The following is a 25,611-nucleotide window of genomic DNA, read 5'->3' as shown; positions in this document are numbered from 1 at the left end:
CTTGGGGAGTCTGACATCACATCAGACAATTTTTATACTTGGTTACATTAAAATCCATGAGTCTATTTTCAACTTTGTTTGTTGGGATAATATTGGCTTACTAATTTATGAAGACCTTACAAATGTTGACATATTTCATTATCAATATAAAAATATACATTAATATTCCCCTTGGTTTCCATAGAAAAATCTGTAAGTTTTGAGAAGTTGTCAAGCTCAAGAATGCAGACAACAGGTTCCTGTATTTTAATTTTCACTTGAAAACTTAAAATTTAGCTTTGTTAATAAATACTGTCAGTTTTCACCCTTGAAGACAGGCTCATTTAGTTCATATTTGAAAGGATATCTGACAAATACCAAAGTATGAATGACCATAGTTTGTCAAACACCCTCTTATTAAAACAGGTGTTCTTTGAAAAAGGTTAGCTATTTTGCTTATAACTTCAGCAATCACACAAGTGTTCCTTCTGGAGACAGCCACTGCCGGTTAGTACTAGCATGGAGAAGAAGAGTTTTAGGTGTTCCTACCATAGTTTTCAAATAGAATATTAAAAATATGTACTTAAGAGTTTAGATTTAATAAAAGTAAACATTTTTATTGCTTCATCAAAGTCATTCTTTTTTTTTTAATATATTTTATTGATTTTTCACAGAGAGGAAGGGAGAGGGATAGAGAGCTAGAAACATCGATGAGAGAGAATCATCGACCAGCTGCTTCCTGCACCCCCCCCACTGGGGATGTGCCCACAACCAAGGTACATGCCCCTGACCAGAATCGAACCTGGGACCCTTCAGTCCGCAGGCCGACGCTCTATCCACTGAGCCAAACCGGTTTCGGCAAAGTCATTCTTAAGTAAAATGAAAATAAAATCAGCATATATACTAATATATATATATATATATGTATATATATATATATATATATATATATATATATATATATATATATATATTTCCTTGTTTATTTACTTATTTGGGTGTGTGCATAATGGCAAAAAATACAATGACCTTAGCCTTAGTCTCACCTATTTTTCTTTTTGTCACCTGAACTTTGATATCATTGCCCAGACCAATGTCAAGGAGCTTTTCCCTATGTTTTCTTCCAGGATTTTGATGGTTTCTGGCTTACGATGAAGCCTTTAATTCATTTGGACTTGATTTGTGTGTGGTGTAAGAGCAAAAGTTCAATTTCATTATTTTGCATGTGCACATCCAGTTTTCCCAACATTTGTTGTAGAGACTGCCCTTTCCCCATTGTATATTTTTGAAACTCTAGTTGAAAATCAGTGGACCATACATGCTTGGATTTATTTCTGGCTCTCTACTCTGTTCCACTGGCAAATGTGTCTGTTTCTATGTCATCATCAGATTGTTTGGATTACTATAATGAGGAGAGGGTATCTTCCTCACTTTTGCCAGCCTAAAAATTCCCTTCCCAAATGAAAGATAAAATGAAAATGTATATAGCATGCCACTAGAGTTAGATCACAACTCAGAGACACTCCAGGTGCACGTGACCTGGTCACAGGAGCTTATTCAAAGCAGAGCATGTTCTCCAGCTGGTCACACAAGAGAAAGTCAGAGATGCAAAGCTTGGGAAGGATTTGAAGTGCCATCAGTGTGCCAGAGAGGGACAAAATCAAATATGTCAAGGACAGAGAGCAGCCCCTTCTTGACAGCCAGCAGGAACACAGGAGCCTCAGTGCAATGGCTGTGCAGGACCGAATGAGCCAGCTCCAGGCCGAGCTTGGAAGCAGAGTTTTCTCCAGAGCCAGCAGATAACAATTTAGCCTGACTGACACCTTGACCTTGGGCTCTTGAAACTCTCAGCAGAAAATACAGACAAGCTTGACCTTCTGACCTACAGATCTGCAGGTTCAGAAATGAGTGTTTTTTGAGCCTCTGAGTTGTGGTCATTTGTTACCCAACAAGAGAAAATGACAATAGTACTCCAATTATTGTTAGTGACGGAACTGCATAAAAGATCCAACCTTTGGGGATAATGATGGGTCTGGCCACCTCAGTTTACTTGCAAGATGGAAATGGAAGAAAAGGTAGAGAAGTAGATTTTGGCCCAGCTCTAAGAGTAGGAGAATATCATGGAAGTCCAAACTTAGGAGGACAATGTTCTCTCACACAAATATTTTAGGAAAATAAAAGGATTAGAGGTAAAATCCAGGCTACTGAAAATCAGACTAAATTTAATTTTATGCACTGGATATGTAAATATGATTAACTTGATTCAAAATATAGAAAAAGAGAACTACATGGAAATAGTTGCATTTTAAAGCAAACACTTTAAACCTCTCTTTCTGTTTCCAAATAAATTAAATGAAAAAAAGACCACCTTCTTTCCCTGTATTTCCCACCTTAGTAGAACAAATGTAATAGTTACCATCAAAAGAAGTAATTTAATTGCATCTCAAAATTCATGGTTCCCAAATTAAAAACCTGTTCTCTAATCAATAAAATCAGTTTAAGTAGCTGTTATTGGTTTATAACCTAGGCTTGTTAATGGTTAATTAAAATGCCAACTTTGTTTTTTATAGAAGTATTAGATGTAAAAATGCATTAAAATGTTAAAATATTCCATAAACTTGAACTAATATGAAACAGCATCGTTAATTATAAAATAAGAGTTGCTAAATAGATATTTAGAGTGAGGCACAAAGTATTAATTCATGAATGAATTCTCACTGAAGTAATTTTCAAATTGTATGTTGTACATAAATATGCATTTAATACTTGAGGTATCCTATATAATAAAAGCTTAATATGCTAAGTGTCCAGTCGACTGGTCGTCTGTTCAACCAATCAAAGTGTAATATGCTAATGATATGCTAAGGGTGTTCAACCACTCACTATGATGTGCGCTGACCACCATGGGGCAGATGCTCTGACCAGTAGGTTAGCTTGCTGCTGGGGTCCAGGTGATCGGGACTGGGCGAAATGAGCCAAACATGCCCTGGAGCCATCTGTGTTCCCTTCCTGACTGGCTAATCTCCCGCATCCTTTCCTGGCCCTGATCATGCACCGGGTGGGGTCCCTCGGCCTGGTTTGCACTGTCTCGCAATCTGGAACCCCTCGGGGGAATTCAGAGAGCTGGTTTTGGCCCAATCCTATAGGCCAGGCAGAGGGACCCCACTGGTACATTAATTTGTGCACTGGGCCTCTAGTAATATATATATATATATATATATATATATATATATATATATATATAAAATTTTCCATTAATGGCAGAAAAACAATTTATCCTCAGCGAAGCATTATAGAATAAGCTTTCCTCCTATCCCATCTGTCAGAATTTGCACAATTAGCCAGATTTGTTAATGAGTAAAAAAAGAGATTTTTAAAAATCAAAAATGTACTGATCATATTCTGCAATAATAATTAAGAGCACTGGGTATCATTCCACTAAGTAAATGTAAAAATACTCCAGAAAGAATGGAACTGATGTCATAACAGACATTATTGAATATTATTTCCCAAATTACTATCTGATTTATCATGTAAAATGACTTGTTTGAAATTACAAGTTACTTTATCATGCAAATTGGTTTCAATATTTTTCTAAAGTTGATATGAATTATTTCCCTGGTTTTAAAGATGCAAAATAGAAGGCAGTAATGACTTGTACAACCATAGTCATTTTACATATTCTCTAACATGAAATTATCATCTTTGTGAGCTACGATATTATTTACAATTTACAGAGAGGAAAATTAGAGAAAGATATTGTTTAAATCATCCCATGTTTTCCTCTGATGTAGTACCATTATGGATGACTACCTCACACACACACACACAAATGGATAGTTTTAAGTAGAATAATGAGTAATTTTTCCAACACAAATCATACTTTAAGTCAAGCCCAGACCAAATCCTATTTTCTAAGTCTGACTTGTTATTTCTCAGTGAACAGATCTGTTGTGGAGGAATAGGTTATAAACTAAAATCCTGATTGCTGAGTGCTCTATTTTCTGTAGCAACCTTAAGCAGCACAGAGTCATTCTTAATGAAAGTTATCTCAGATACTGCAAAGTTCTAACTGACCTGGATTTAAATATTTCAAAGATCACTTTAACTCTGGGAGTTTCCTCTGAGTTTGAGATCACAGCTTTGCTGATCCCCTCCACCTGAAGGTCTTAACTCCTGTTCATTCCTGCTCATCTCTGGCTTTAGAGTTGTCTATTCACAACACACTGACCTCTGTTGGGGCCTCTACACAGAAGCACACCATGCTGTGGGCATTTCCCCCTCCTTTTCATGATATGAAAGACCAACTTTTCATATTCCAGTTCTTTTGAGTCTTCCCTGAGTGACTAGCATGTGATCAGATAATATGAGTAAAACAATCAAGAATGGATTAACATGTGACTGTCCCAGGAACCAATGTGTGTGTTTATAGGAGCTTTGTTCAAGAAACTGAGACCGCTTCAAGATAAGGGATTACAAAAGGATGGATGGATGGAGGAATGAATGGATGAATGAATAAGATGCCTGCACCTGAATAAGTGACTATCACTCTGGGAACTTCCAGAAGGTATTTGAAGAGACACCAAGCCTTAGAACACCCTTCACATCACACCAAGTACATGCCTTTCCAAGCACCTAGCCATTGGAATAAAAATGAAAATGTTCAATATAACACACTGTACACATGTGCTGTTTTCACCCTTCCCAATTATTTTGCTTCTATCATTAAGGACAGGCTATATTTGCAGGTAGCTGTTCTTCATAAGGATGCCTTAATCGTTTCCCTAACTTTCTCAGACGTTTGCTTTACATAAAGATAAATACTGTTAACTCTAAATAAGAGTAAAGCGGATGAAATAAAATGATGCTTTTGATGTCAGGATACAGGGGATTTAGAAGTAAGATTGGTACCTGTAACACAGGCATCATTTTTCTGGCCTCAATAGTTTTCAGCACTGGAACGTCACATAGATTTGTCTTGATTCATCCTTTTATGGGACTTTACTTATATTTTCCTCCCTACAGATAGCCCTCATTTTTATTTTATTAAAATAAATATAAACTGTTTCTTTTTTCATTTGCTCAGAAAATTAAGGAAAATTTATTATGTAAATTCCATGTAAATTGCTTTAGTTCAATTTTCACTGAGGATAAATTTGTTTTGAATATTTGTTATGACAATTATATACAGCTAAACTTTCAAACCTAATACATTTTTAATAACTTCCTTCAGCAGCTAGTGATTTGAATTTCAAATTTCTTTCTAGCAAGAAGTAAAAAAAAGTATATACCATTTTACAGCAGTTTTATATAAGAACTGATTTATGCAGCAAGCTCTGTCTCACAGTAAACATATCAAATGTCTAAATGAGACCATTAATACTCAGAAGTTTTATAATAGGTGTGCTTCAGATAGAGCATAGCACAGAGTTAAAGTTGGCAAAGGAAGAATTGTGTCATTAGCTTCTTTTTCAGAAGTCCCTCATTTAGGCTGGAAACATTTCCCTCATTTGATTGATTATTGTGATTTATTGCGATGGAGCACTATAGCAGATTTTAGGGCATATCCAAATAACTGACTAATCAAAACTTTAAAGTATTTAAACATTAGCAAATGGAACAATTTGGGAAATTCATATTAGTCCATTTCTTCAAGCCATCTTAAAAATGAAGAGTCCCTCCTTCCCCCCAATTCTGGGGGTCCAGTATTTGGACTGACCATTAATTGCCCAAGAGAAAACAAAGACTGAAATATGCCAGCCTTGTTCATAAAGAGATCTTCCTTTATTTACCTGTCAGAGGGAACTAGATATACATTCTAAGAAAAAAAAAAGAAGCAAAAACCAGTGTCCCAGAGCTAGTGAAGATTGTAGGAAGAAGAAAAGTAGTGATATTGATACAAATATTTTGGTTAGAATGGTTAATAGTCATTTCAAATTGAATATACACAGAGTGAAACCTTACGCTTATTTACTCAGAGTCTATAATAAAACAGCCAGTTAGAAGAATTAGACAAAACTTGTTAAAATAACATGAAAATAAGAAAAGAGACCATGTACATACTTTTCTTTAAAACAACCCTTAAGATTTATTATTATTGTCATATCAGAATAGGTCTAACTTTACCATTTTAGTTCACAATCATTCAAAAAAATTCATGAAAGAAAATTTATATTACTAAGGAAAGGAATTAGCTTCCCAAAATGCTATAAAGAATAAGTTATAATAATAAAAACTTCAATCTTCACATGAGAAAGGTAAATTTTAGTTGTCACATATATTGAATCTAATTATTAAAATGCTCTTGGGAGCTTCAAGTTACAGTCAATGACATCTGTTTCACTATTTATTAAAAAATTAACAATTTCTATTCTTACTGCACTCCCCTGGGTCTTATGCTGCTTAATTTTCACAGTGTGGAGAAAGAAAGCTCACACACATAAAGTGTGCATGTGTTTGGAGTATTAGTTATAGTGTTAATTTTTATCCAACTTATTTAGATCTGCTCTCATTCTATTCCTTCCTTTTTGTTAGACTCATCTCTGATTCTGTGAAAGACCAAACCCTATAACTACACAGAAACTTCTAATCATCACATTTCAGTCGCCTAGATCTAGACCATTAGAGTTGGCATACAGGTATATAACAATGTATGTCATAGTTTAAAAATCTTATCTTCTATCTATCTTGGCTCAATTTTACAGTAAAACTTCTTGAAATAAATTGTTTGAGTAGCTGTCCCTTCCTCACTTCTCATTCTCCTCTAAGTCTCTTCAAGTGAAATTAGTCCCCATATTTCACTGAAATAGCTCTTAGCAAAGCTATCCACAGCCTTCCTGTTATAAGTCCAATGGTTCCTTCTCTGTCAAATTTCTCAGTCTCTAAACTAGATATAGATGGCCACTTGCTCAATTCTTTTAGCACAGTTTTCTCTTGCTTTCCAGTGATTTACTCTAATGTAATTCTTCTCCTCTTACTGCCTGCTTTTCTCAGATTTCTATTCTGGTGCCTCTGCTTCAGCTAATCCTCTAAATATTGGGAGTGTTAATTATGTCCTCTTTCTTCATTCTCTCCCAAGGACGTTTTATCTAATGCTACAGAATAAAGTACTACCAAGATGCCAATGATGGAAATGAATAACTCTATCAATGACATTTCCCCCATCCAGGCCCTCATTTGTTTGTCTAATTAGCTACTTGACATTTTAGTATGAATGTGTAATAGATCTTTCAAATTTAACATGTACAAAGTGAAAGCTTGTGAATTTTACTCAATGTCTGCTCTTCTAGTCTTCCCCATCTTCATAAATCGCACCACCTGTTTCTCTGCTGCTCAAGCCCAAGCTCATGAGTTGCCCATGAGTCCCAATCTTCACCTACACCCAACATCTAACTCCTCGCTATACCCAACATTTGTCCTCTGACTTCCAACATCAATACTCATACTTTCATTCAAGTCACCATTACATCTTTGCTACAATTTACCAGATGCCAAGTAAAGTTATATGCTTAGCTATAAAATTCCATTTATCTAGTTATATTTAATCTCATGATGTCTATAGTATAATTTATTCCTTATAATAACTCTCTTTGGTAGGCACTATTATAATCTTAATCTGTCAGAGGAAAAAATGTAGGTGCATTGAAATTAAGTAGTTTGTGCAAGTTCACACAGATGTTAAATTTGGGAATAAGAATCTTTACTTGATTAATCAGACATCCTACCAAGTGTTTCACAATTCTGAGTTGTCATCATGAATCCTCCACAGTACTATCAAATACTTAACTGTGTTGTGATATTATCACCAAAGATAACGTTAAGTAGCATATTTAGCATCATTCCAGGGTTATTTTTCACATACTTATAATTCTGTTTTCTTATGTATTGACTAGAGACCCAGTGCACGAAATTCGTGCATGGAGGTGTGGGGGTTCCCTCAGCCCAGCCTGCACCCTCTTGCAATCCGGGACCCAACAGGGCGTGTCCGACTGCCAGATTCCTGTGGGATTGGGCCTAAACTGGCAGTCAGACATCCCTCTCGTAATCCGAGACTGCTGGCTTCTAACTGCTCACCTGCCTGCCTGCCTGATTGCCCCTAACCACCTCTGCCTATCTACCTGATCGCCCCTAACTGCTCGCCTGCCTGCCAGATTGCCCCTAACCACTCTGCCCGATTGCCCCTAACCATTCGCCTGCCGGCCTGATCACCCGTAACCGCCTCTGCCTGCCTGCCTGATCGCCCCTAACTGCTCACCTGCCTTCCTGATCACCTCTAACTGCTCACCTGCCTGCCTGATTGCCCCTAACCGCCTCCGCCTTGACACCTGCCTCCACGTCCAGAATGACGTATGGAAGGTCATTCGGCTGTCCAGTCTAATTAGCATATTATGCTTTTATTATTATAGACTAGTGGCCTGGTGCATGAAATTTGTGCATGGAGGGGGGGTTCCCTCAGCCCAGCCTGCACCCTCTCCAATCAGGGACCCCTTGGGGGATGTCTGACTGCCGGTTTAGGCCCAATCTGGGACTGCTGGCTCCTAACCGCTCACCTGCCTGCCTGCCTGATCGCCCCTAGCTGCCTCTGCCTGCCTGCCTGATTGCCCCTAACCCCTCTGCCTGTCTGCCTGATCGCCCCTAACCTCTCTGCCTGCCTGCCTGATCACCCCTAACTGCCTCTGCCTGCCTGCCTGATCACCCCTAACTGCCCTCCCCTGCTGACCTGATCTCGCCCCAAATGGCCCTCCCCTGCTGACCTAATCTTGCCCACAACTGACTCTGCCTGCCTGATCACCCCTAACTGCCCTCCCTTGCTGGCCTGGTTGCCCCCAACTGCCTTCCCCTGCCGGCCTGATCTTGCCCCCAATGACTCTCCCCTGCCAGCCTGATCTCACCCCCAACTACCCTTCCCTGCTGACCTGGTTGCCTGCAACTGCCCTCCCCTGCTGGCCTGATCTCACCCTTAACTGCCTCTGCCTGCCTGATCACCACTAACTGCCCTCCCCTGCCAGCCTGATATTGCACCCCAACTGCCCTACCCTGGTGGCCAATTTGGTTCTGATTGGTCGGTTTCTATGCCAGTCAAGTGTCAAAAGTTCTGCCAAACTAGGCAGCCATTGTCTCCTCACAGTTCACCCAGATTTGGTTCTGATTGGTCGGCTTCTATGCCAGTCAGCATCAAAAGCTCTGCCTCCTAGGCAGCCATTGGCTCCTCACAGTTCACCCAGATTTAGTTCTGATTAGTCAGTTTCTATGCCAGTCAGCATCTCCAGACCTATCTCCGGGCCTGATCAGAGAGGCAGGGCTGATCAGCAGCCCCGGCAAGAGAAACAGAGGTGCAGCTGCTGGCGAAGCCTGGAGAGAAAGAGAGAGGCAACGGCTGATCAACAGCTGCCACGGAGGCTGTGGATCAGACCCTGCCTCTCTCTTCAGGCCTCTCTCTGGGTCTGATCTGCAGCCCCCTTGGCAGTCAGTGCTGGGTCGCCAGGCCTGCACTGACTGCAGGACTGACTTCTGGTGTTCAGTCGAGCCTTTGGTCAGTTGTTACGGACCCTGGGTTTTTATATATTAGGATTTGAAAGAGAGGAAGGGGAGAGAGAGAAACATTGATTTGTTGTTCCATTTATTTATGCATTCATTGGCTTCACAGGGGATCAAACCTGTAACCTTTGGGTATCCAGGCGATGCTCTAAATGAGGTACTTGGTGAGGGCTCATTCTTAAGAAGTTGACATTTCATTCATAGAATTTCTGTCACATCTCTACACATCAGCATATTTAATGATCACTGACTTGGTAAGGCTATAAACAGCAAATGCTGTGTCCATTAAAAGGGTCTTTAGCACTATTAACTCAAGCCCTAAAAGTTTTATCTCCTAAATATCGCCGATAGTTTAAATCAAAGTAACAAATGCACAACTAACCTGAACAGAGGGAAAATGCTTACTCAGCACCTTGGAAAATGATCTGGCTGAGTTATGAGTCATCTCATTTTGCAAAGCGGCAATAAAAATGAGCCTTTCATTTTGCAGAGGTACCTCTGGCATTTACAGCAGATGATTAAAATAAAGGAGAAAAATAACTTTTGCATTTTATTGGAACGGAGACATTTTATCCTGGCCATGCATTTTTCCCTTGCAGATTTCATTTATCAAAAGAAATGTCTCCACAAGCTGTTGCCAAGGGTCTAGTTATTCCCCAGCAACTCCCAAGACTGAGACTTACTTTATGGAAGTTTCTGAAATATGCTGCCTTTTCGTCTGGAAATTTTTCTAGCCTTCTGGGTCCTTTACTGGAAGCCTTTTTGAAAACCAACCAGCATCGTCTGAAAATCTGAAAGGAAATAAAGGACTCTTATTAATTATTGCTTCACATGAGTTTAATAGCATCAGGAGCTTATCTATTCAATTAATCCATTGGGAATAATTTTTTTAAAATGCACTTAAAAAGGAACAGGGTAGTACAATACAAAACAGAGAAAATGCTCTTGGCAACAGATGTTCAGCATATCCATAACCATTATGGACATTTGCACATGTTGTAAAAAATCATTGCTTGCACCAATATATGTTAAAGGTTTCAAATAATTCTGATAATTTTGAGAATTATTTTACATATAATGATACCACCAGACAAAACTGTTGAAATATGCCATTGAATACAAATGAGTTCCTGTTAATTTCACAATGATTTGGATATTGTTAATCAATATAGCTATTTATACATCTCAATACACAGCTGCCAAAATTTATTTTTATTTTTTTACATTTTTTGAAGGATCATTTTACTTTTGAGGGAAAACAAATAATTATCTGACCATCATACTGATTATTTCATGTAATCAAAGCAGGTTCTAAAATATTCTTTAATTGGTCCACTCATCTGGTAGCCAGTTTACTGCATGAATTCAACTTTTTAATTTCTCTAATAGATTATTATTTTATACAAAATTAGTCAATCAAATTTGTAACCAGTGTGGTCACCACATTAATTATTGCAACCTCTAATAAAGAGTACCCTCTTTTTTATGGGTACTCTCTTCCCCCTAGGTGCAAAGATATATATATAATTTACTCTTTCTAAAATTACTCTCTCTACATTATAACATGAAGTAATTTTTGCAAAGAATAAATAATTTCACTCTGTCTTTAATATAAATCACACATGCTTATATTAAGATTTAGGGTCTTATATGGTAATGCCTAAAGATAATTTTAAATCAGAACAATTTTATTTTCAGTGAAGGTTCTGCTATTCATTAAATGCCTTGTCTTGCAGAAGTTATTTTATCTTCTCTAAGATCTAACTTCCTCACCTATAAATTACAGTCCATGTACCTCATGAGGTTGCTATTGAGGATTTAATAAGACAGCCTGCAGACAGCATCTAGCATGTGCTTGAAATGTAGTCTACACACTCATCTGAAACTCTTGGGTTTTGGAGACTGCTATGGACTAACTTATGTGCACCTCAAATTTGTATGTTGAATTCCTTACCCCCAAGGGGATGGTATTTGGAGCTGGGGCTTTTGGAAAATAATTAGAATCAGATGAGGTCATAAAGTTGGGGCCCCCAGAATAGGCTCAGTGACCTTATAAGAAGAGACCATCAGAGAACTTGTTCTCTCTCCAAGCTTTCACAAAAAAGGAGGTCATGTGAGGACACCATGAGAGGGCAGCTGTCTACAAACCAGGAAGAGGACTTTCCCCAGAACTTGGCCATCCTGGCACCTTGACCTCAGACTTTCAACCCTCAAAACTGAGAAGATAAATATCTGTTGTTCAAGCCCTTGGTTTATGGTTTTTTGTGCTGGAAGTCCAAGCTAAGACATATTTTAGATTTTATTTTATTAGTAGAGATGGTGGTAAAGGTAGTGGAGGCCGTTGAAGTAGTAGCAGTATTGTGGAAGTGAAACACAGTTACAGGAAGCTGCATAGAAATTTGAGAGATCGAAAGCAGATAAATAAAAATATCATTGCAAAGTGGGATATACATAGATAATCAATATTTATCTCCTGGTTATTTATTAATAGATTTTGAATCCTAGCCAAGGTAGGAAGGCTCTCATTGGATGGAATTGGGACCCAAGCCTGGAAACAGGGTTTCTGTTCTTTCCTACAGAGGAATGCTTTCCCCTGGACCCTACGTGCTTATTGCTCATAACTCAGGAACCACAGTGATGTCAAATGAAGCCTTACAGTATTCATGGAAATACACAAATACACATGTTCACTGACTCCAATGCCCCATCTCATGTGTCTAATTATTTTCTACTAAAGAGCAAGGTAAACATGAGTCAGAAAGCATAAGTGTGCTATTCAGGTATTCAATATTGCTACAGAAAGAAACATGATAACAGATAATAAGAAAAAATAGATTTAGTATTTTCAATACCACCTTATCTTTTTGCTGTTACATTAACAGAAAGAAACACATACAGATAAAACTGTCAAAGACTTGATGTAATAGACTGTTTATCAAGACGAGGCCCTTAAGTTATTATTTTCTTATTTTGGAACGATTTTAGATTTATAAAATATTTGCAAAAATGGTGCAGAGAGCTCCTGTAAAAACTTTACTTATTTCCCTCTGATGTTAAACCCAAAATAATCATGGTACAGTTTTCAAAACTAAGAATTAACATTGGTAAAATACTGTTATATTTAAAAATCACCAGTTTTTTCCACTGGGGTCCTGTTTTGTTTCGGGATCCAATCGAAGACACCCAATTTCTTAAGTTGTCCTGTCTCCTTAGCCTCCTCTGATCTTTGATAGTTTCTTTGTGTGTTTTTGTTGTTGTGGTTTGTTTTCTTGTTTTTGACCTTGACAATTTTGAAGATTATATTGTACAACGTTCTTCAATTTCTGTTGGTCTCAATTAAGTTGTTTTGATATTTCAAAAGTCTAAGGACAATCTCACAATAAAGGGACTCAAACAAATAATTTATTGGGAAGAATAATATGAATTCATCATGACTATGGGACAGTTACATTTTGATCAGTTGCATACTTGAAATTTTAAAGTTAAAGTAGTAAAAGAATCATTTAATAAATGCAGAGGTTTTGTTGTGTGTTTTGGATTTTTGGTTCTTTTCTTGGACCCAGTTTTAAAAAATGTTTTGCTGGTAATGGGAGTGAAATAATGAAAAGCTCTGGCAGTGCCCCATCAGTGTGAAGTCAGATTCAGCAGGAGCGGGCACTCTGAAAGCAGCCTCCATTCCAGAAGCAGGAAATCAGTGGAAGCATGAAGCGAGCAGCTCTCTGCTACTCCTCTGCAAACAGGGTTTTAACAGCATACTACATTCTGCTTTAGGCCCTAGAACCGAGGCCTTCTAGGAGTAGGTTGGAGAAATTACAGAGATGAGCACTAAAAACGCCTGCTTGAGACCAGGAAATCAGTCCTCTGAGGAAAACACAAAGGAATAGGTTTTATTTTGCTTATACATGAAAGATACAAATTCTTCAAGACTATGAAAGAGAACCACATAAATAAAATCAGGTACCCTATTTTTATCCCCCCGCACCCCCCATGAGACAAAATAGAAATGTCCTTCGGAGTGGGAGGAGATGGTGTGTTCTCCAGATACTGCTCTTCAAGGGCATCTAAGGATGCTGGTTAGCAGGAGAGTTATTGCTTAGATTCACTCTCTCCCGCCGTCTGTCTTATAGCGATGACACTCCTGCCTGCCCCATCCACTGTGGAGATGCTATTTCCTGCTCTCCTGAGGAAATCACTGATTTCACCTTCTCGTTCAGAGTTAGCTCTTAAACATACTAGTTGTCTCACCAAACAGGCTCCTGGGTACCCTTTAGGATTTCCTTCTAGAAAATTCCATGTCGTTGCCAAGACTCCAGAAATCCCAAGGATCCCCAGCTGCTCTCCAGCCTCCGCTTTCCACTGCATTAGCCAGCAGGTCACCTTGCCTTAATTAAATACCCTCTTAATTCCTTTCCATTTTCCTTCAGAGCAATCCCTTTTCCATAGTGCTTTCTCCTTTTCAAGGTGATTTTACTCAAAGGGCATCCTTTGTCCATTTAAGACTCACTGTGAAGTAGATGGCAGATTTCTTGGCTTTAGCTCATAACCATAATTACATTATTTCGCTAGGACCCGTTCACAAGCTTTAACTTAACTGGAGGTCGGATTTAATGGGCCTGCTCTATCACAAGATGTTGACCTAAGGAACCCTGCACTTCAAATAGGATTTTGGTTAAGGACATGGAAGAATATCTGATCATAGGAGTCCTTTAGTAGAGGGAATCACAGAAACTACCTCTCTAGAGATGTTAAAGACTAGAGAAGAAAGTGACGTATTTGTGTTAACTAATACTGTGCTCCCTTCTGGAAGCATGATACTATGTAAATGATAACTTGGGGTTTAGAATTCAATTATTTATTTACAATGGTGTAACATATCAAGACAACAAATAAATAAACAAATAACAAAGCCCATGCAGGCATAGTTATTGCAGGCGTATGCTCTGAGTAATTTTTTTTTCCTTCTTCATTGCTACTTTATGTATTTTTTAAACTTATTTTTATTGTTGAAAATATTACAGAGGTTTGAGTAATTTCAATTACTTAAGTCCTAGGCCTTGGTCCTCTCACAAAATGTTTATGTACTATTGAAAGATACACTTTTAAAGAGTAGTTAATATACATAAAGATATGTCCCTATTGCTGTATAAACAAACACCTAGCTACTTAAATATAAATGAAAGGACCAAATAATTAAAAACTTCTTTCACTGGAGGATAATTTAAAGTTTATGGTTATGAGAAACTTCTCGTCAACTTTGGAACTCAAATCTTTGCATCATCATTCACCATTGTTTAAAGCCAGATATAAGTATTGGTATCCACTGACACTGAAAAAAATGCTTAAAGAGCAATATATCTATCTCAATTTTTCTCATTCCATGTAGTTGGAAAGACCAAAACAAATGTTAGTGTTTTCTGATTATATTGTTTTGCCTTATCTTCTTCAGAAAAATAATTTTGAAATTTATAAAGGATAAATGATGATTCCAAAATTGGCATGAGTGGCAATTTTCGAGGAGGCCATGTGTGTTTTTATTTATTTATTTATTTTCACCTGAACATATATAGTACTCTCTATTGCATCTGTCTCTCATGAGATCAATAAAATACAGGGAGAGAATGCACACGTGGTTTTGAGTCACAGCCAGAAATGAAATGCCTCACAGCAGTAATGAGTTTTCAGTGAGAGTGTGAAACTGTCGTCATTATCATGAGAATAAAACCTAAATGTAGAGTAGACCCTCTGAGCAGTATCCCAAGAGGTGGCTTATAGTAAGGCTCTTCCACCTCCCTCCTTCCTGGGAGCCCCACACTGACATGAGAGGAAACAAAAAGTCCTTTCTCTCTGCTCAGAATGTCTAAGAAACAAACATGCCTTTTGGGTTTTAGTTTCTCAAAAATCAGAATATTCTTTGGCTCTATATCATCATATGCTGTTTGAAATTCAGGGTGTTTTATTTTCATCAGTCGGTTGTAGAGGTAAAACTTGACAATCAGTGCAAACTATTCCCACATACAACCAGCTTGTTTTTATTTTATGGACCTGGTGAGTATAGGGTTGGGGCACGCCAACACCCCTTTCCTGAAATTTCAGGATTGAAATTTTCAACTGACATTTTGAGCAGTAAATCAAATGTCTAAATCAAAGCTCAAAACATTTTCTCTTTAGTTTACTTCTCCTCCTGGATTTATTTCCTTTATTTGATAAAAATATTTAGGCACACAGCTTCAAATGTTGGTATTAGCATTGACTTTTTTCTTCTTTTACTGAAACCATCCTAAAAATCCAAAAGGGAGATGCCACTGTGACATAGTGAGAGTGGCTGGACTGAAGGAAAAGAGTACATCTAGGAAAGAAATGAAGCATAAAAATAAAATAGTAGAGGACTTTCAAAATCAAAGAGACTTTTCAGTTGATGCAGCAGGAAATGGGAATCAATAATTAGTTATATTAAAGGAGTGATATTATAAAAATGTCATTAGGTAATGAGAACATTCATACCAGAGAAGGAGATTACAACTCAACCAGTGTTGAAGACAGTGAACAGAGAGAAGGTGAACCCATGATGAAAATGATTATGAAAAAAATTTAGAACTTCACAACACACTCAATATGAGTTAAAGAGAGAGATTACCTAAAGATATATCTAAGTTTTTACATCTACATAGCTACATGAATGATGCCATTTATGTCATTGTCAGAGAACCAAAAAAATGAGAAGTTTAATATTAGATATATTGAGTTTGATATGACATTTAAACATTTGCATTACCAAAACTGCTCTTGAGAAAGTTATAAAGTGCACCCTTCCTGTAAAATGGATGTTTTTCAGTCTACATCTTAGAATAATTTCTTACTATTAAATATATCTTCTTCAAAGCAACAAGAAAGCCCACTGCATGGGAGAACATATTTGCCAATGTTATCTCCGATAAGGGTTTAATCTCCAAAATTCACAGGGAACTCATACAACTTAACAAAAGGAAGTTAAACAATCCAATAAAAAAAATGGACAAAGGACCTAAATAGACACTTTTTGAAAGAGAACATACAGAAGGCCAAGAGACACATGAAAAACATGCTCAAAGTCACTAATCATCTGAGTGATGCAAATCAAAATGACAATGAGGTACAATCTCACACCTGTCAGAATGACTATCATCAACAAATCGACAAACAACAAGTGCTGAAAAGGATGTGGAGAAAAAGGAACCCTCGTGCACTGCTAGTGGGAATGCAGACTGGTGCAGCCACTGTGGAAAACATATGGAGTTTCCTCAAAAAATTAAAAATGGAACTCCCATTTGACCCAGTAATCCTACTTCTAGGAATATATCCCAAGAAATCAGAAACACTAATCAGAAAGGATATATGCAACCCTATGCTCATAGCAGCACAACTTACAATAGCTAAGATTTGGAAACAGCTTAAGTGCCATCAGCAGATGAGTGGATTAGAAAATGGTGGTACATCTACACAATGGAATACTATGCTGTTGTAAAAAAGAAAGAACTCTTACCATTTGCAACAGCATGGATGGACCTGGAAAGCATTATGCTAAGTGAAATAAGCCAGTCAGAGAAAGATAAATATCACATGATCTCACTCATTTGTGGAGAATAATGAACAACATAGACTGATGAACAAAAATAGATCCAGAGTCCCAGAAGCATCAAACAGACCATCAAGCCTCAGAGGGAAGGCAGGGGAGGGTGGAGGTGGGTGATAGGTAAGAGATCAACCAAAGGACTTGTATGCATGCATATAAGCATAACCAAAGGACACAGACAGTAGGGGGATGGGGACATGTCCTGGGGCCAGGAAGAGGTCAATGGGGGGAAAAGGAGATATATGTAATAATTTAAACAATAAAGAATTTAAATTGTGAAAGTATTAAAAAGAAAATAAAACAAAAATTGGATGAAGTTAGAAAAAAGAGTAAAATAAGTGTATTAAAAAGAAAATAAAACAAAAATTAGGTGAAAAGTTAAATTATGTCAGTAACCACATATGGAGTTTCCTCAAAAAATTAAAAATGGAACTCCCATTTGACCCAGTGAAAGTATTATCTTACTTCAGTTTCTTGTGAAAGTATTATCTTACTTCAGTTTCTTAATTAAATTTGCATACCCATCCAATGTTGATTCTTCCCTGCTACTCAACACTTAGTGTTTTTGCTGCTTCTTTAAAACTATAAAGTTTAATATGTTTAAAATCAGCAAACATGCTTCCATTACTCTGTTTAAAGTTAATATACAGGGTGTCCCCCCAAAATGTATACACACTTTAACAGCTGATAGCTCAATTTTGAAAATGAAATATGTTTTTAATAAACACTGCCTTTATAATTATTCAAATGTGTGTATACATTTTTTTGGGACATCCTGTATATATATCAAGTTGGCTTAAGTCTACATACTTTCTGAATGGTCTTGAAAGGAGTCTTTAAACCTATAATAGAACTATTTTATGCCTCTAATAAGTTGTTGCTCTTTAGGTAATGACAATACTCAATTGGTGGTTTTACCTGAGGGTCTTATACTATGGTTTCAAATGATGTGAATTTTCTGGCAATAAACTTGATTGTAACTGAAGTTACTGCTTTTACTTCAATGGGCCATAAACAGTGGCCAGATTTGTTAATGAATCGAAGGAATTATTAAAATGTTGATTGTGAGTGAAATTTTGCAGTTATTTAAAAGAAATTCCAGAGCTTGTAGGAGCAGTAGTCACTAATAATTAAACTCTCTCTTGTATATGTACTACATAACACACATTATCTTAAAGATGTAAAGATGTGTACATCCTTCCAAAGACTTTATAATATACTAGAGGCTCGATGCACGAAATTCGTGCAAGGACCTTGGCCCCAGCCCCTGCCTGCTGCTGCCATGGCCCCCGCCCACCGCTGCCACCATGGCCGGGGGCCTCTGCCGCCTCCCCTGCCCACTGCAGCTTTGTCTGGAAGGAAGGACATCTGGTCTAATTAGCATATTATGCTTTTATTATTATAGATTCATTATATTTTCATATCTTTATAAGCAATATTTATTATTTCTTATGTTTTCATATTTTAAATTTTGTATTAATAGCATAAAATGTCATGTATAAAACATTATACAACCTAATTTTCATAACTAATTATATGATTGAGATTTATCCATGTTGATATATGTTACACTTATTTTTCTTTTTGCTTGTTGATTTGCAGGAATTTTAAAATACATTTTAATTTTAAATCCTTTATCAGGTGGATGTGTTGGAAATACCTTCTATATTCTAGCTTGACTTTTCACTTCTTTGTAATTTAATTTTTCACGCAGAAGTTTTTAATTTTAGATTAGTCAAGTTTGTCAATTACTTCCTTTGTGGCTATACATTTATGACTTCTGTTTACTAATAGAAATGCATAATCCACTTACATTTATATGGTTACTGACATAATTTAACTTTTCACCTAATTTTTGTTTTGTTTTCTTTTAATATACTTATTTTACTCTTTTTTCTAACTTCATCTAATTTTTGTTTTATTTTCTTGTTAATATACTTATTTTACTCTTTTTTCTAATTTGTGATGGATTAATAAATTTCTTAGATTGCTTTCCTTTTCCCCCTCAACAGCCTTTGAAACCTTTTCAACCCACTCCATAAAAAATATTCACTGAGTTGGCAAAAATACTGAATCACCCACAGATAACATCTCTCCCTTTCTTTTCCTTTTCATTACTAAAATCTAATGGAATTTCACTTTAAGAAATACTTCTCTAGTGACCTTTCTGCTGATCTCCTGACTTCACGTTTGTTTTATTCCAATCCAACTTAACTATTGCTGCATGAAATGTCCCCACACACAGTTCTGGTCAGGTATCTCATTCCACCAAATAAAAAATGAACAAAGAGCAACAATAAACCTTTCAATGCTTCACCATCGCCCATTGATTCTAAAAGAAATTTCAAATGCTGAAGCTAGTCATTCAAGAACTTCCATGAACTACTCCTGAAGTCTTGTGAAACATTCATTTGTCACTCCTTCCAGTAAGTCCACTCCTAGAATTGCATTGCTCTTTCTTCACTCAATTCCTACCGCTTCTCATATGTTCTCAGTTCACCTAAGTCACAGAGCAATGTATATCCTAAATACCTAGAAGGAACTCCTTGTTCTCAAGAGTTGGAAACCAACCAGCGAAGGAGAATTACCAATTTATTCTGATACACTGAAAACTTCCGCACAGTTGTAACACGTCAAGTTTGAAAACTCAAGTGAGAGGGGAGAGAGAAAAAAGATGACAGAAAGGAGTGAACAGAGAAAGGGTTTTCCTTTACTCTTTCTAAAACCTGGGGGGCCTAAGGCCAATACTAGGTTCGTTTGTGATTAACCCAATGAAGAACTCTTGAGTTATAAATAAATTCTTGCCTCCAGACAGACTGTTTTAAAAATACCCCTTTAAAAAAGCTTTGCATTTTTTCCAAGGACACAAGTATTGTGCAGTAATAAGTGATTTCTTTAAAAACTCAAGGATAAAAGAACATGTCAAGTTCACTCCATAAAGAAACACTAGAACTACAAAAATGGTTTCCACTACAGTAGTTAGGGGTAGGGCCTACCAAGATGAGGCTAGGAGAGAAGTCTTTCAATTTATCAGTTACAGGCCAGTAATACTTATCCCTGTCTGATAGGAAATATTAAATATTAAAATATGTTCAACAAGTGTTTAATGTTTCACAGAGACATTTTGGATTTTAAATTTAAACTTAACACCATGTAGGGTGCAAAGAAGTTTGATGAGGAAAAGCCTGAGGCAGGGACATTCCATAGCTGGCTTCATTTCTAATAATGGCTGATACATTTAAACATTTTGAAATGTCAAGCACTCTCTTACCTAATCCTCACACCAATAAGGTGGGGTAGCTACTCCTATTATTTTCCTTTTATAGATTAAGCAACTGAAGCTCATAGAAATTGCCTACTGGCCTCAGAGAACCAAGACAGCATGTTGCATGGTGGAGGGGAAGGAAAAAAGGGGCAGGTTGACATTTAAAGGGACATGGAGAGAGGGATTCTGAGGAGGACAATCAGAAAGGGAACAGGAGTCACTAGAGAGCAAAGTATCCCAGTGTTTAAGAGAGTAGGTAGGAATACAAAGAATGGCATAGTAAAAGATAAATAAATGAATCATGGAAGGTGCTTATTTTAACTATTCTTGGGAGGGGGGAGGTGCAGCAAAAGGCAATGTGTAGCTCACTTAAAATAAATAATAATAAAAATTAGACACTAGGTCCATGGTGGAATCTAAAAGCTACAGGATTTGCTCTAAGACTTATCTTTCTCCTCATGTTTTCATATTTATCTTCCAGGTAGGCTCTCATATATCAAAATAACATTTCTATTTGCAAAATGCATTTTTCCGACCAAGAAGATCCATGGGAATAGAGCCTATTTACCCAGTATTTCAATAAAATAATGATAGCCCTGTAACTTTACGGTATTTTTCATATATCATGATCATAAAATATCAAATTGAACACGACAGTTTTATTTGAAAATCTCTGCTTAGATACAAGTCCTTTTTTAAAACCCTTCAATCATTTCTCCAGAAAAAATAACAATACGAAAAGCTGCCGAGGGAGCTTATTGTTACTGGAAGCCATATCTCTGGTACATTGTGGACATGGTGGGCTCTGCTGTCAATACATTTTTGAGACGCGCTGTGATAAAATCACATGAAAGCAGAGCGAGTTCCTTCTGTAAAAGAGATTTTATTGGGATCATGGCCAGGTAATATTGATGCTATCTTTGAAATGTGGTTGCCAGATAAAGGTCATAAATTATTCCTTGTTAAAAAACCATGAGATCAGAACCGAAGTAGAATTTTGCAAATCTATGTCAAATTCACAGCTCTTCTAGACTTAAAGAAATGATCCAGCTCTTATCAATATGTCTTATTCCTGGTAAGTGCTCCATAATTAACTATGTAGATTTCTAAATGTAATTCAATCAGTTCAACAAATAGTCATAGAGCACTTCGTAATATAAGGCACTGTGCTAGGCACTGGGGAATATGATCATTAGTGAATCCTGACTTGGAGGAACATGCAGTTTATTGGGGGTAGACCAGTACACAAAAATAATTTCAAATCATTAAAGAAAGCACCTTGATAGTCATACACTCTGGGTGGGCTGAGACAAAGTGGGGACCCTGGCACAGCCTTGGAGGAAAGGCTCAATAAAGGAAAGGTGATTAGGGTAAGATTCAGTTAACCAGGCAATATCACAGGCAGAAAGCCAAAGTCTGACATTACAAAGTCTTTTATAAAATCAAAGGGAATCACCTTTTTAAATCATTTTATCTCTCATTACTTGAATAGGATTTAAATACTTCATTCTTGTATGTCAATATGTATATTCTTTTGTCTGCATAATTTTGATTAAATAATTTAATATTTATTAAATTTATCCCTCATTCATCCAATCACTAGCCAGCTAAGATACTGGACAGCTTTCTGAACCACTTGGAATTTCTTATTCTCTCCTGTAAAATAAGTGAGTTTAATTAAATCACTGTTAAGAGTCCTCTTAAAACAAAAATATTGTGATATGTTGTGTATATATTTATATACATAATTTATCTGTTTTATTGTTCAAATTTAAGAATAAATAAAAATAATGACTTTTATAGAGATGATGACAGCTATACTAATTATAAAAATTTCAACCACTATAAAATTGTAAAGACAGAAAGGCTTTCACTAAATAGATATAACTATAACTGTTAAGCTAGCCATTATTCTATATAGATTCTTTGTTCATGTACATAGATAAATAAATGAATAGTTAGAGTTGATTTTATAAAAAAACATGAGCTATGTTTAGTAAGACTATATTTAATAAAAAACATTCAATTTACTTTTTCATTTTAACTATATATTTATTTAGCAGTTTGAATTTCTTAGTCTTATTTTTACATATAAAATTCTGATATTTACTTTGCATTCTACTCATAATTGACTAAATTATCTGAAGATCAATAAATTCGATGCTTAGCAAATCCTTTTCCCATAGATTCTCTATTCCAGAGGTAAGTATACCCACACATGTTGCAATGGACCTGATTTTATTGCCAAGTCACCTGTTCAAAGAAGGGTTTGTAGCTATATTCCTTGCGTTCTTACATTCTTGAATATTGCCATGTGTCTTCTTTATTTTTCTTCTTCTATTTGCTTTTCACATTTGTTGCTATATTTCTATTCCTTTAGCCAACAATCTGGTCCAGGACCTTATTGATTTACACCGTGAAAAATGTCAAATCTGATCTCCCTAACAGATATTGCTGGCTCCAACCGCTTCCCCACCTTAATTTTTATCACTGCTGGAGGACTAATATGTTTGAAATATCCTTTTCTTACATTGAGTCCTGTTCAATGGCTTTCAAAAGATTCCCGCATCTTCTTCTTGCCTTTATAAATATCCTCTCCCCACACTTCCTCACTCTGTGCAGAAGTCTGAACAGAGACTGAATCCCTGGCATTTCATGCTCACTCAAACTCTGAGCAATCTCTCTATATAAAAGCTTAAGCGACCATCCAACCGTCCAACCATTTGACTGGTAGCTATGACGCGCACTGACCACCAGGGGGCAGATGCTCAATGCAGGAGCTGCCGAGCTGCGGTGACTTGGTAGCTGTGGTCTCAGATAACGCACTCAGAACCAGTGAGGAGGGAGCCCGATTTTGGGGTGTGTCACCCAAGAACCGCCCTCTTGCAATCTAGGACCCCTTGGGGGATGTTGGAGAGCCGGTTTCAGCCCTATCCCCACAGGCCAGGCCAAGGGACCCCCAAACCAGTGCATGAATCTGTTCACTGGGCCTCTAGTGTTTAATAAAGGGATTACTTAATCAGCTATGGGAAGAGTCTAAATAAGGTGACCAGATCGTCCTGCTTTTGGCGGGACAAAACCGATTTTTAACAATTTGTCCCGCGTCCCACGGTGTTTTAAAAAAGTCCCTATTTTTCCAAAAATGGGGACTTTTTTTCCAAAAATAGGGACTTTTTAAAAACGCCTTGGGACGCAGGACAAATTGTTAAAAATCGGGACTGTCCCGCCAAAAGCGGGACGATCTGGTCACCTTAGTAAGAGCAACCACAAGTGAGAGTTCAGAATCCCAGGGCAGGTAACAGTGGATGCTAAAAGCACACAGACCAGGAGGGGTGAGAGGATGAAGCAGTTACCACAAACTAGAGACCAAGAAGGCTCTGTGGAGAAGGCTGCCTGACAGGAACTGAGCTGAAGTTGAAGGAGAGCAGTAGCCCTTGAAGACTTTCCAAGTTGGGGCTAAGGGAAGGTGACAAATTTGCTCACCTCATTCCATCCTCTTCCCTCCTTCTGATATTCTGCTCCCCATTGGTTGGCCCTACCCAGAAGTCAGAGGCCATGTGTCTTCTTTATATTCATTGACTATTTGGCTGAATTAAATTTCTTTGTAAACACTCGATTCTGTGAGACCTTATGCTACTTTTGTAGATACTGAGTCTGGCACTGGTCCTTTCCTTATGCCATCTCCATTTATTTTTTGGCAGGGTTTTCTATTTAATTATTTTTCAAGAATTCTTTCTAGGTGTTATATTTTTTTTAATATCTTTCATGTTTTGGAGTGTGTCGCATTGACATTTGAATCATAATTTGGGCAAGTAGAAGATTTTTTGGATAAGACATCCTATCACTCAAAACTTTGTAGGTATTGTTATATTATTTTCTGGAAACAAAAGTTTCATAAGAAAATTTGAGGCTTATCAGAATGATCTTAGCCTAAGTCATTTTGAAATCCCCTGAGGGGTCCCGGACTACGAGAGGGGGCAGGCTGGGCTGAGGGAACCCCTCCCACCATCCCAGTGCACCAATGTCGTGCACCAGGCATCTAGTATATAATAAATGTGAATTTATTTTTAATACACTTGTATATAAGTGGCATCAAAATTAAAAATAATTTAGTCTGGTTCTTATTTATTAGATTGAGAGTAAGAATCATATATTTGTCTGCAAACATCATATATCTAATGAGATCATCTTCATCTAAATGATTCTAGTTTTAATTTCATGAATGAGAAAATTGAGACTATATAATTTCCCTAAAGTTACTAGCACTTCTTAATTAAATATTTAGGTTTAGAATTCAGTTCAGTAATTCTGACCTAGTATTTTCCCCATTATTCCATACTTCTTCCCATTAAAAAGTAGGACAGTTATATAATGATTAATATAAGGTCTAGTTTTGAGTAGTCAATTTGACTTTAATTATAAATTTTTCTCTCTTGCACAATTACTATTAAATACTCACTTTATTGAATAGCAATTGTGCAAGCGAGAAAAATGATTTCCCTTACCTTACATCTAAACAAGGCTGACCTGATTGGATGGGTGATACTATTAAATCTCTTGCTTTTTGAACACACACACACACACACACACACACACACACACACACACTCACACTCACACAGGAATTTCTGGCAGTGCCCCCCCTCCCCCATCCTCTAGTCTCTAAGCATCTGCTGCATAATCAAACATTTCTATCAAAGTATAAAAACTAATAACTTAGGAATTATAAAAAGCAAGCTAATTTCCTTGATAAGTATCTAAACTTATATAATATAGAATTCATTATATTATCCCTTAAATTTAAGTACTTAATTTTGCTATTGGGTGCTGAAAACAAAATAATGATTTTGTCCATATGGAATGCACTTGAACATGCACCTCTCATATTAGTCATTAAAATAAAGCAATTACTAAAGTTCCTTTTTCCTACAGTTGTCAGAATAATGATTATATTTGCATAATATGAATTGATTCCATTTTTATGTTTTTCTGTAACATAATGACTAGTATCTTATTTTTATTCAATTTGACTGAATAGAAAAAAACTGTTGGCATAATGTTAGATGTGACTTATTTTGCATGATAGTAGACATAAAAAGCCACACTAAAACTAATTTTTTAGACAATAATAAGAGCTCAATTGAAATGGTTGAAAATTAAGGAAATTTTTCAGAACAAATTTTGAGTTAATATTGGAATGATACTAGTAATGTGTATGTGC

At 36.8% G+C, this 25,611-nt stretch overlaps 1 protein-coding gene across 1 annotated transcript in view; it reads right to left on the bottom strand.

The window, feature by feature from the left end:
- Positions 1–25,611, bottom strand: part of DOK6 (docking protein 6) — a 234,914-nt gene that overhangs the window by 151,610 nt on the left and 57,693 nt on the right. The window contains exon 2 of the mRNA XM_008160542.3: positions 10,200–10,307. Within this exon, the coding sequence (XP_008158764.1) occupies positions 10,200–10,307 (108 nt within the window). The remainder of the gene's footprint in view (positions 1–10,199; positions 10,308–25,611) is intronic.

The sequence above is a fragment of the Eptesicus fuscus genome, chromosome 12 (genome assembly GCF_027574615.1).
Source record: "Eptesicus fuscus isolate TK198812 chromosome 12, DD_ASM_mEF_20220401, whole genome shotgun sequence".
Lineage (NCBI taxonomy): Eukaryota > Metazoa > Chordata > Mammalia > Chiroptera > Vespertilionidae > Eptesicus > Eptesicus fuscus.
This window is presented reverse-complemented; position numbering and strand designations above follow the sequence as displayed.